Raw genomic sequence first — 12970 nt, 5'->3', positions numbered from 1 at the left:
ACAAACATACAGGAAAAACGTGGCTCCTAGACTCCCTTTTGGTTTAGACGAGGGGTGGCGCCTGCAGGAGACAGGACATTCAGTCGCTCCATAATTTGGTCAGAGACGACCCAGTCTCTCGTCTGATGGTTTTGGCGTCAGCCTGTTCCGACAGTTTCTCCTCTCTCTTTTTAGACATTTTCGTTGCCGTCTTTGTGTTTCTTTTTCGTCACCTTTGGTTGTTTGTATTGTTCCTGTTTAGCCAGCTGCATCACAGAAACGCCATCAATAGGCCCACTCACTGGCTGTGAACCCTCTGGCAGTGAGTTTTTACCCTAAGCTGGCAGGGGACATTTTTTTTAGTATCCGCTCCAACTGATTCACACATTCAGGTTCTCACGTACAGCTCATCTGGGTAATGTCTAAATATGTTCCGGGCTGCAGTGGCCGGTGTTACACCGAAAGCTGTGACCCATCAGGAACTGTGACCTCAGAGGGCGCTGTTGCACATCGTCTGCTCGTGCGTGCTATGGAGGGCGAATGTCAGTACCCGATCCGTTCCACCTGCACAATCCGTTCTGCGCATGCGCAAGATGTTCACGCATGCGCAGATGATAATACCGTAATAATATCTGCGCATGTGTGAACATCTTGCGCATGCGCAGAACGGATTGTGCCGTTGGAACGGATCGGGTACTGACAAGGAACAGATCGGGTAGTGTCGTAAATCATCGTACCACAGCGCATGCGCGAACATCTTGCGCATGCGCAGAACGGATTGTGCAGTTGGAACGGATCGGGTACTGACAGCGAAGAAGAGCGCCTACGCAAAAGGAGTAAACAATACATTACGTCCACGGATGCAAGCTGTATGATTATTCGCGATTGCTTCCTAAGAAGAAAAGTAAACCGCTGGTGACCATATTACACCTCAGGCATAGTAACATATGTTTATCTGAAAGTAAATAAAATATATTAAGGTACATTTTCCCTGTAATATATCTAAACATGTATTTCTTTGTGACTGCATGCACAAGTTACATTTGTAATAACCTACCTAAAAATAATCATATTGTACTGTTAAGAAAAGAAAGAACTAAATATTTTATAATTGACCAGAACATTGGCTAAGTTGTCAGAATGTGTGACCCCACTGTAACTGCTGAATTAATGAGTCAAACTTCAAAATATTGTTTGGGGTTGTTATATCATGTCTTCACACTAATCTGGACCCATGTTTTCTTATTTTGAGTCTTCACAGAGCCAGTATCTCAGAGGTCACCATATATGACAAGTATCAGCCGTCAGAATGTGTGACCTCACTATAATGGCTTAATTAAGGAGTCAAACTTCATAATATTTTCTGGTGTTGTTATGTCATGTCTTCACACTAATCTGGGTGGTATTTCAGAAAGCAGGTTTAGTGAAAACTCTGAGTTTGTTAACCCTGAGATGAGGGAAACTCTGGGTTTTCATTAGGCCTATCAAAACATGTGACCTGCGCTGCTGAAGTCCACCTGTAAACAGGAGTGATGAAAGCTGTTACACTCTCAGTAGAGGTACTGTCATGGTTTTGGGTTTGAGTTTCTGTTGGTTTTGAGGTTCTGTTCTTGTTTCCTGTTATTGTTGTGTATTTGTTCTGTTTTCTGATGTAGCCAGTGTTTCCTCCCTTGTCTTGTCTAGCTGTAGTTCCTGTCTTGTTTTCGCATGTGTCTGTATGTTCTGTTTCCTGTTTTATTTTGACGGTCTGTGTTTCTGTCTTGTCTTGTCTATTTTACTTCCTGTGTTTTCCCTTCCTTGTGATTGCCCTAATGTGTTTCACTTGTTTCCCAGCCTTCTTTCACCTGTCCCTTGTTAGTCCTCGTTATCCTGTGTATTTAGTTTTTGTGTGCCCCTTGTCAGGTCATTGTATTTGTTTGGAGTGTCTGTGTGTCGTCTACCCTGTTGGTCTGTGTGTTCCTGAAGTTTTGCCTGTTCTGGTTTTGTATTCTGCCTGTTCCTGTTTTTGTTATTTAGCCTGCTGTTCCAGGACACCTTTTGTTTATTGGATTTTATCTTAATAAATCATTGAACTTACTCGTGTGTCTGCCATCTTGCACTTGGGTCCTACATCCCCTGAAACTCCTGACAGGTAACTGGCTCTGTGATGACTCCAAATAAGAAAAAATGGCATGTTAGTGTGAAGACATGACATAACAACACCAGAAAATATTATGAAGTCTGACTCCTTAATTAAGCTGTTATAGTGAGGTCACACATTCTGACGGCTGATACTTGTCATATATGGTGACCTCTGAGATACTGGCTCTGTGAAGACTCAAAATAAGAAAATGTGTCCACATTAGTGTGAAGACATGACATAACTACCCCAAACAATATTTTTAAGTTTAACTCCTTTATTAAGCAGTTACAGTGGGGTCACACATTCTGACAACTTAGCCAATGTGCTGATGCATTAAATATTTAGTTCTTTCTTTTCTTAACAGTACAATATGATTATTAGGTAGGTTATTACAAATGTAACTTGTGCATGCAGTCACAAAGAAATACATGTTTAGATACATTTCAGAGAAAATGTACCTTAATATATTTTATTTACTTTCAGATAAACATATGTTACTATGCCTGAGGTGTAATATGGTCACCAGCGGTTTACTTTTCTTCTTAGGAAGCAATAACAAATCGCGAATAATCATACAGCTTGCATCCATGGACGTAATGTATTGTTTACTCCTTTTGCGTAGGCGCTCTTTTAACTTCCTGTAAAACTGTCCACTTTTCACAAGCATAATTTCTCACCTCACAGGTATCTAATTTGGAATAACAGAGATATTTTATATAAGAACAAGTCATTTTATTTTGAGAATTGGGTACGCAATCAGATTCTGCTGGTGGACCAGCTATTTAATGTAGAGGGGCAACTTTTCTCCTATAGAAAGTTTTTATCAACATATAACATTCCAGTTACACCAAAAGAATTCGCAATTGTATTTGATGCCTTTCCATCAGGCACAATCATGCTTTTTAAGTATACTGGCAGACTTCCACCTACTTCTGTCTCCCTCCCTGATGTGGCTGAATCACCAGTTGGAAGAATCTGTTTTTCCCAACTTCCTCATAATAATAAGAACATTCGTGCATTATTTCAGAAAGAGATTGTTTCTATTCCAAATGTTACATTTTATTGGAACCGATTTGTAAATGACATTGATTGGAAAAAGGTCTGGATGATTCCTCACAAATACTTGATATTAAACAAGGTGACAGAAGTATCTTTCAGAATAATTCACAGATATTACCCTGCTAATCATTACATGATTACATTTAAAAGAGACATCAACACATACTGTTCTTTTTGTGAAGACCACCCAGAGACTGTTCTGCACCTCTTTTGGCATTGCCCACACACCAGAACATTTTGGCAAAACCTCAGCAAATTCATCATTGACCATATTTATAAAGACTTTGCCTTATTGTGGAAGGATGTTATTTTTTGCTTTTATAAAAGTCATAGTAAAGAAAATATATTCTTCATTATAAATTTTATGAATTCTTTTGGCAAAATTTCACATTCATAAGTGTAAATTCAGCACTAAAAAACCTAGTTTTGTACTTTTTCTCCATGAAGTTGAACATCATATTAATCTGATTTCTGCCTCAATCAACAAAAAGGCTGTTAAAACTGTCAACATATGGTCCTCTTTCTCTTTATAATGGCCTATAAGCTTCCTCTAGCAATTCTGTTTTATATTTTGTTTATCGTTTTCATTGTTGTATGTTATGTACATTTTGGCTATTCACATGTGATTTTTACCCTTTTTTTTTGCAATAAAAAAAAAAAAAAGCGTAGGTGCTCTTCTTCGCCCTCCATTTTCTAGCACGCACGTGCTAGACAACAGCGCCCTCTGTGGTCACAGTTCCTGATGGGTCACAGCTTTCGGTGTAACACCTGCATAGCTCAGTTGGTAGAGCAGGCGAACACATATCAGTCCCTCCAGAAAAACGCGATTATGCGATCGCATAATTCAATGCATAATCATTTTTTCAAATACGCCACACTTTCGCCTCAAAAATTGCCGATTTCCACGCAAAATATGCGGGGCTTGCATGATTTCATAATCCCCGCATTTCCTTTGCAAAAAAGTCACATATATCAAAATTTTGCGTTTACTTCACACAAGACCAGCCATTTTCCCCTGTTGCCATGGGAACGTTATGAAGTGACGTAATTATACAACATAAACATAATCGAAAAGCAGGGTGTTATGGGTGTTGGGGGAATCACTTTTTTTTCTCTTTTTCATCAAACTGCAGTTTTGCAAGTTCCCGCAATTTCATTGCATAAAATTGCATAAATATCCTGCATATCCCATCGCATTTTTTAAGAAAACGTGCTGCATAATCAAGGATTTTTGCCCGCAACAATCACAAAAAAACTCACTCGACGCAGAGGCTGCAGGTTTGACTCCAACCTGTGGCCCTTTACCACATGTCATTCCCCCTCTCTCTCTCCTTTCATGTCTTCATCTGTCCTGTGGAAATATAGGCCTAAAATGCCCAAAAACTGTATATATAAGTTCAGCGCTGCAGTGCATGTGTGAAAGGGGCAGAGTTGTAATGTAACAAAGTACAAATACTTTGTTAGTGTACTTAAGTAGACTTTTCACGTCTGTCTGTACTTTACTTCGTTATTTATTTTTCTGGAGACATTTACTTTTACTCCACTACATTTGTTAGGTTTGGTGAAACACCTATGGCGGGATTTGCAAGAAATGATTTCGTATGTTGGAGTGAAAGATTCTTCATCACAAAAAAAAGGACATTTTCTGTTTCTGTTTGTCTCTTTGCTGATGTCAGCTCTCTCATATTTGCAGTGTTTGGTCCTTCCACTTGGAAGCCACAATAAAGTTCATAATCAAAGTTATTTTTTTACTTTTACTGCTAATAATTAAGTACATTTAATATCAGAAAATTGCTTTTGATACTTAAGTACAGTAAATGTCAGATACTTGAAGACTTTTAACGTCTACCAAAGTCATTTTCTGGAGTATTGCTTTCCAGTACTTTATACATGACTGGAAAGGGGCTTATGATGGAGGAGGCTGGGTTTCTTCTCAGGCAGTGATGCCCCCCCAGGCTATATCAAGCTCCAGCTTTTGACCAATCGGGCTGGATAATATATTGACTGAATTTGATTTATTAAAATGTTTTCAAATGTGCATAATGTAGTTAAGCACAAAATGCTATTTCTAGTCAAAAAGTAACGTTAGATGAGAGCGGCTGCATTCTCTGTCCTGAGTTACAAAAGTCACAAACTGTAAAATGTGAATACTTGTGTGTGTTCCGGCGTCTTGTCTGAATCGTCTGGTGTGTGTGTGTGTGTGTTCTACTTAGTTAAGTTTAGAATAATATTGTGGTTTGGGTTCAAATCAGGACATAGGTTACGTTACTTCACTTCCGGTTACACATGTGACGCAGAACGGGACATACTACTTGTTGTTTTAGCTTTTGCTTGTTAAGAACACCCAAGTGCTCTTGCACAAGGCACCAAGCTGCTGGTTCAGTCCAGAAAACTCAGCTGGGAAACTGGCTCTCTTTCCAGCAGCTGCACACAGCTTTACACTGACTGTGCTCTTGAGCAAGGCACTGAGGGTAACTCAAATACTAAAGTATCACTCGTTTTGTCTGTGTGCATCACATGTGCCATGCGTACTGTGTGTGTGTGTGTGTGTGTGTGTGTGTGTGTGTGTGTGTGTGTGTGTCCAGACTGCCTGTTTGTGTGGTCTGATCAGTGTGTCATTGTGTGTCCCCTCTCCCTCTCCCTCCTCCTGCCAGTCCCCCCCCAGGCCATCGGCTTCCTGTCGGCGGTGGGCGTCTTCATCGTGGCGCTGGCCGTCCTCTTTCTCTTCATCAACAAGAAGCTGTGTTTCGCGCGCGTCGGTGGAATGCCCTGTCTGGAGCAACATGGCCGCCGGAAGAAAGGACGACAGGAAGTCCGCCAGGGCCTCGGTGAGTGACAGCTGCTTCCCTTTCACTGAGCAGGAGGCAATATTTATTTTCCAGATATGGCCATGCCAAGACCCGCCCTTCAATAGCTACTATTGGCCAGGTGTCCATGCTTACGCAAGGTAACGTAACCTGATTTGTTCAGGTCCTATCCCCTGACCAATCGGCTGTCCTAACCTTAACCACTAGAGGTCAAATGCCTAACTCCAACCAATTGAGCTGCTTAGTAGGGTGGGCCTTGGCGTGGCCATAGTGGGATTTGCAATTTTGCGAGCAGGACGCCCCACAGCGATGGATATATAGATAGATAGATAGATAGATAGATAGATAGATAGATAGATAGATAGATAGATAGATAGATAGATAGATAGATAGATAGACAGACCTTATATTCCCAAATTGGGAAATTTCAGTGCTACAGCAGCAAAATATCAGACACACATACAGAACATACAAGAAATAATACAAATATATAATATAAAATAAAATATAATAAATACAAAATAGGATAGAATACTAGAACAACTATTCAAAAAATAACGCTGAAAAAAATACAAAGGAAAGAATGTACAAACGTACTGTGTATATACAAGTTGGGAATCAAAAAATCAAACATAGAATAAACTCTGGAAGGAAGTAGTTCTGCAACACATAGCTCTGCACCTTCCTGCAAGGCTTTTCTCCTTCTATTGCACTCCATCTCTGCTCCACCTTTTCTCTTCCGCTTGTTCTCTCTTTTGTCTGCACTGTCTGCGTAGCAGCCGAGTGGTCAGGCAATCTTGTGGGTGGCAACGGCACCATAATGGCCGTTTCAGACAGCTTCTTTTCTGTGTTTATTTTCGGTCAGACTCAGAAACAAGTGTCTGAAATGATTCATGTAAACATGAGGTTAATTTGGAAAGCTCTAGGAGGCCTGCAGAGCTTGCCCTGATAAACACTGCTTTACCCGAGTCCTTGTTTCCCCCAATCTCCACAATGGAGGAGGTGAGTGCAAAGTTAGCCACAGAGCCGCACTTATGGGAAATATGCCAGGTTGTAACCAGCGTTTTCCTTTAACCTACTGTATGGACATGACAATCCGCCCATCTCTCTCTCAGAAAGAAAGGCAATAAGACTATTTCCTAAAATGTTGAGCCAGTATGAGCGCATCTGTGAGCGCTGTCGCTCTCTAGTCAAGGTTCACCTTTTATACAACCTGAAACATCTCAGTAGGAGAGAGAGAGAGAGAGAGAATGTGTGATTCCTGAATGCAATATGACACCAATTAAACTCTTCAGTAATGGAGAGAGAGAGAACGTGGGTGAGTTTGTATTCGTGCAGTGGTTTCCTGTGGGCGAAGTATGTGTATGTATGAGAGAAAAGCGTTGAGTGAGTCAGCCACATACTGCCACAAAGCTTGGCAGCCGCTCCCAATGGAACTAGTAACGTTATAGAACCTTGAAGAAAAGTTCAGCAAAGAGAAAAGAAGTACAGAAAGAAAAGAGAGAAAAGGGCACTCATTTTCTATTTTCCGTCACCCAGTAAAACTCTTTCTTTCCTCCTACTTGTCAAACACTGCAAACACCCAGAGCAAAAGTTAACAAAATGTTGAATTAGAGGATTGTACCGGGGATTTTGCATGTTGGAATAAAGCCAGGAACGGCCCCAAACACCCTAGTTTCACTAGTGAATCAATTGCTTTTTTGTGACGCCTCAACTGGCAAGGTCCTGTTTTGTTACCTAATCTTGAGACCCTATCTGGTAAAAGGGCAGATGTCAAAAACTAGTTTTAATGCTTTCAGAGTAGTGTCAATCTTTTCATCTAACTCTCTGCAAAAAGAAGCCAATAAGCACATTTCCAAACTACAGTTTGAGTAAAGTATTACTACACAACTACTATACAAAACAGACGTAGACAGTAATGCTTAAAAAATGCTGTGATAACTTGACAGTGTTACAGTGAGAGCTTCCTCCACGTGGGCTGAAGAGGGTAAACCCTGCACACTAATTCTGCCTGTGAGTCATTTTAACTCAAAGAATGGCACAACTCAAACACAGATTAAACACTGGCTAGCTGAAGTAAACAGAGCATGGTTCAGAATGTTGGTATAATTAGATCAAAAATGAAAGAAAGAAAAAAAAGTCCCATTCCCCCGCAGCAGGATGGTTGAGTCCAGGTGGAGCCTGTTAGTCAAACAGTGAGCAAACACCTGCAGCAGGTGGAGCCTCTGGTATTTCCTGGACAAACAACACATCCTGTTTGGACTCAATGGACGAGGTAGGGGCTCCTTACCTTTTTATGCTTACGTTATGTTTACGTTATCCTATAGTCATATATAACGTTCTTTTAACCTGAACACTCTAAGTCTGATTTAAATAGTTCCATTTATACAAACAACAATGAAAGCTCATGTGTCACATCCACATTTACTCGAGTAGGCCTACTGTACTTATGTACATATTAGAGGTACTTTACTTGAGTAGTTCCTTTTTATACTACTGTATATTTCTACTCAGCTTCATCTCAAAGGTATATATTATTTTTCATTATTTTATAGCTTACTTTTTACTCCGCTACATTAATCCGACTGTGAGGTAAAATGTCTGTTTTTGTCAAAGGAGGCTGGTGGCTTTGAAGAGAGCAGAGATAACAGCTTCAGTTCCTGTAGTTCATACAACCACACTGACTATGGACAAGTAGTTCATACAACCACACTGACTATGGACAAGTAGTTTATACAACCACACTGACTATGGACAAGTAGTTTATACAACCATACTGACTATGGACAAGTAGTTTATACAACCACACTGACTATGGACAAGTAGTTCATACAACCATACTGATTATGGACAAGTAGTTCATACAACCACACTGACTATGGACAAGTAGTTTATACAACCATACTGACTATGGACAAGTAGTTCATACAACCACACTGACTATGGACAAGTAGTTTATACAACTATACTGACTATGGACAAGTAGTTTATACTACCACACTGACTATGGACAAGTAGTTTATACAACTATACTGACTATGGACAAGTAGTTTATACAACTATACTGACTATGGACAAGCAGTTTATACAACCACACTGACTATGGACAAGTAGTTTATACAACCATACTGACTATGGACAAGTAGTTTATACAACCACACTGACTATGGACAAGTAGTTCATACAACCATACTGACTATGGACAAGTAGTTTATACAACCATACTGACTATGGACAAGTAGTTTATACAACCATACTGACTATGGACAAGTAGTTCATACAACCACACTGACTATGGACAAGTAGTTCATACAACCATACTGACTATGGACAAGTAGTTCATACAACCATACTGACTATGGACAAGTAGTTCATACAACCACACTGACTATGGACAAGTAGTTTGCTCGCAAACATCATTCATTTCACTGGATCACTTGCTGGTGACGATGCAGCCTGTGGGCGGGCTTAAGAGTCCACACGTGGGGTAGAAGCCGCTTATTGGCTGAGAAGCTTTCACTCAAAGCTTTCCTCGGGCTGCTTATTGGATCAACTGCTAGAATGAAAATCACTCACTACTCACTATAGGTCTGGGTCAAAATGGGCGGGCACGGATCTAAAATGCGTGGGCTCAGGCCCATCCGGAATGTAACTAAGTACTATTTACTCAAGTACTGTACTTAAGTAGCCTAGACATTTTGAGAGTGCCTACTTTACTTGAGTCTTTTCTCTTCATGTCACTTTCTACTTCTACTTCGCTACATTTCAGAGAGAAATATTGGACTTTTTACTCCACTACATTAATCTGTTACAGCTTTAGTCACTTTATAATTTGTTTGCACACAAAACATGATGTTTTATTCTAAGTTAAAGTAGCCAACAATATATGGGCCTACAAGTAGTGTCCAGCTGAAATGATTAGCCAATTAAACACTTAGTTGCACAACTGTTTGGATCGTTTCCAGTTTCTAAATTGGGAGGATTTTTCTGCATTGAGTCCTTATACTTTTAATACTTTAAGTACATTTACCTGATGACCCTTACATACTTTATTGTTTATTGTAACTAATTTTCAAAGCAGGGCTTTTACTTGTAACAGAGTATTTTTACAGTGTGGTAGTTGTACTTTTACTTAAGTAAAGGATCTATGTACTTCTTCCACCACTTACAACAATCGCCATTTTGTTTTGTACTAATCAAGTGACCACGGCATACAGTTCAATGGCCTTTCTATCTATTTTATTTCTATGGTTTAAGCTAAGCGGCTCCTGTAGCCAGGTGCTTTGCATGCTGGGATGCAGGTGGCTAGTCAGAGAATGAAATTAAACATGTAGCTTTTAGTGATGGATGTTGGTCAGCTTGGTCTCATTTTTTTCTTTGTGAAAAGACAATGACCTGAAGAGAAAACATAACAAGTTCTCCACTGACAAACCAGAGCACATAGAAACGCTGTATGTTTCAGGACCGAGACGATCACACCTAACCTGTTTGCTTCGGTGAAAACAAACTGGTCAGTGGGTCTGCCTGTTGAAGTTGTTGGTTTGGGCTGGTATGAAATCTGAGAATCAGGCTGATACCGGCCAGGACAGACGCCACCTGAAACGCAGCGTCAAAGTGATTCTCCAAATTCACTGAAGTGTTTTTATGCTTTCTTCAATCTGGATCTCCTTTTCTTTCTTCCTTGTTTCCTTCTCTCCTCTCTTTTCTTTTTTGTTTCTTCCTCTCCTTTCTTCCTTGCTTCATTCTCTCTCTCCTTTGTTCTTTGTTTCTTCCTTTCTTTTCATCCTTGTATCCTCCTCTCCTCTCTTGTCTCTTCCTCTCTTCCTCTCTTGTCTCTTCCTCTCCTCTCTTCCTCTTCTCTCTTCCTCCCCTCTCCTCTCTTCCTCCCCTCTCCTGTCTCCCTCTCCTCTCTTCCTCCCCTCCTCTCTTCCTCTCCTCTCTTCCTTTCCTGTTGTCTCTTCCTCTCCTCTTTTCCTCTCCTCTTGTCTCTTCCTTTTCTCTCTCCTCTCTTCCTTTCCTCTTGTCTCTTCCTTTCCTATTTTGTCTTCCTCTCCTCTCTTCCCTTTCCTCACTTCCTTTCCTCTTGTCTCTTGCTCTCCTCTCTTCTATTGTCTCTTCCTGTCCTCTTGTCTCTTCCTCTCCTCTCTTCCTTTCCTCTTGTCTTTTCCTCTCCTCTCCTCCTCTCCTCTCCTCTCCTCTCCTCTCCTCTCCTCTTGTCTCCTCCTCTCCTCTCCCAGCTTCTCTCCTTCATCACCCCCTGTGTTTCCCTGTGTTTCTCTCCCTCCAGTGAGCAGCTACGGTGACGATGATGATGATGACGAAGGCAGCAGCTCTTCTGACAGTGAAGCTGAGGTCCTGAAGCAGTTTGAGATCTCGGTGTCACGTTCACAGACTTTTCGTTCCCCAGCAGCAGCAGACAGCAGCGAGCAGCAGCCGCAGCAGCCGCAGCTGTCGGTGGGCCGACGCCACAAATTCACCCGACTGTCGGACCAGGAGGAGGGCAGCACCGAGCCATCAGACTGTGAAGGTGTGCTGCCAAAATCTCCCATAACACACTGCATTCATCTGCACACATTATGGTAACATTGGGGGATATTAGGATCTATGTATCCATATGCATTTGTAAGATGTCAGAGATCTGGCCATACCATTTATACAAGGGGTAGATGCACAGACTGTATAAGGGAAGCCAAAACATCTGGATGGCCCCCTGGTGGCTGGCTGAAGTATAGGTCATAAGCCCCGCCCCCTCCATGTTAGCAGATGGGACACGGGCCAAACAAAAAAATCAAAGTACACGTCAAATATTTTTCCAAAAGACGGTTTCTGTCATTTTAGGTAATTCTGATCACGCTGATGTTTGTTCAAGTGTTCATTATTGTGATCAGTTTGGTTTTATTAGTTATTTGATGCTATAAAAACGGGCTGAAACGCCATGAATGATTGAAAGCTGGGATTGACTCGCGATTGGTCGGGCGGGTGTATGGGCGGGACTTTAATACCGCAGCTCCACCGCCCGATCGCTACTGTGCTGACTCTGGCTCCAAGATTACAAGATGGCGGCGCCCGTATCTGGGAGGTTTTGGCCTCGCTTTGTACAGCGGGAGGAAGTGGAGACGCGGCGTCCATCTTTATAGTCTATTTTTAGTCTATGATAAATATTCCTGTCTGCTTGTTTTTTAGAACAATGAGTTTCCATGCATCATATTTGTTATTCAAGTCCCAGTAGCTTGTTAAAGTTCCCTCAGGAAACCAGGAGGCTGTTGACCGCGACGGTCTTCTGTTTACCGTCATGTGTCACATTTTCACAGCTTCAGTTCACAATAAATGGCATCCTGTCACATCTCCCGTAGTCTCGCATTGCCAGACCCTCCTCCACAGCGCTGCGGAGGAGGGTCTGGCTACAGCATCACACAGCATTATGGGATGGGCGAAAAACATGCTCTGGTTTATTGTCATTTCTTTAAACCAATTACAATCGTCTTGGGCGGTGCTAAGCTCCGGATGGAGCCACGGTGCCTCTGCTAAATAGTCTGAGGAAGGAACTTGTTTTGGTGGAACATGTGTACGTTCAAAAGTAGTTTTAGTCGTGCAACAGAAAACTCCGATTGGACAGATAGTCTAGCTAGCTGTCTGGATTTACCCTGCAGAGATCTGAGGAGCAGTTAACCATAGTCCTCACAAATCCACCAGAGGTTAGAACGCCAACACAAAGAAAGAGAGACATCCGAACAAAAATGAGAGAGGTCCGGCGGAATTTCCGGCAGCACCTGAACTATCCCGGAAGTGAAACGTTGCCGATATAGACTACATCTCCAGCAATTAAACTGGGTGTTCGAGGGCAGCCAATGACATGAAAAATTCTTGAATTCATTAAGGTCCTTGTAGCTGACCTGTTAGCAAAGAATTCACTAATTAGAATTGCACATTGAGAAGAAAAAAGTGCAACATGAGCTTCCCATCCTCTTTCTGGCCACCTGGTCAAGCCTGGGTCACAACTGAT

The 12970-nt window shown here is 41.5% G+C and overlaps 1 protein-coding gene across 1 annotated transcript in view; it reads left to right on the top strand.

The window, feature by feature from the left end:
• Window positions 1-12970, top strand: part of syt16 (synaptotagmin XVI) — a 56485-nt gene that overhangs the window by 25812 nt on the left and 17703 nt on the right. The window contains exons 2-3 of the mRNA XM_028565564.1: window positions 5815-5988; window positions 11255-11494. Coding sequence (XP_028421365.1) covers window positions 5815-5988; window positions 11255-11494 — 414 coding nt within the window. The remainder of the gene's footprint in view (window positions 1-5814; window positions 5989-11254; window positions 11495-12970) is intronic.

The sequence above is a fragment of the Perca flavescens genome, chromosome 20, assembly GCF_004354835.1.
Source record: "Perca flavescens isolate YP-PL-M2 chromosome 20, PFLA_1.0, whole genome shotgun sequence".
Classification (NCBI taxonomy): Eukaryota; Metazoa; Chordata; class Actinopteri; order Perciformes; family Percidae; genus Perca; species Perca flavescens.
The sequence above is the reverse complement of the archived record's forward strand: the minus strand, read 5'-3'. Positions and strand labels throughout refer to the sequence as shown.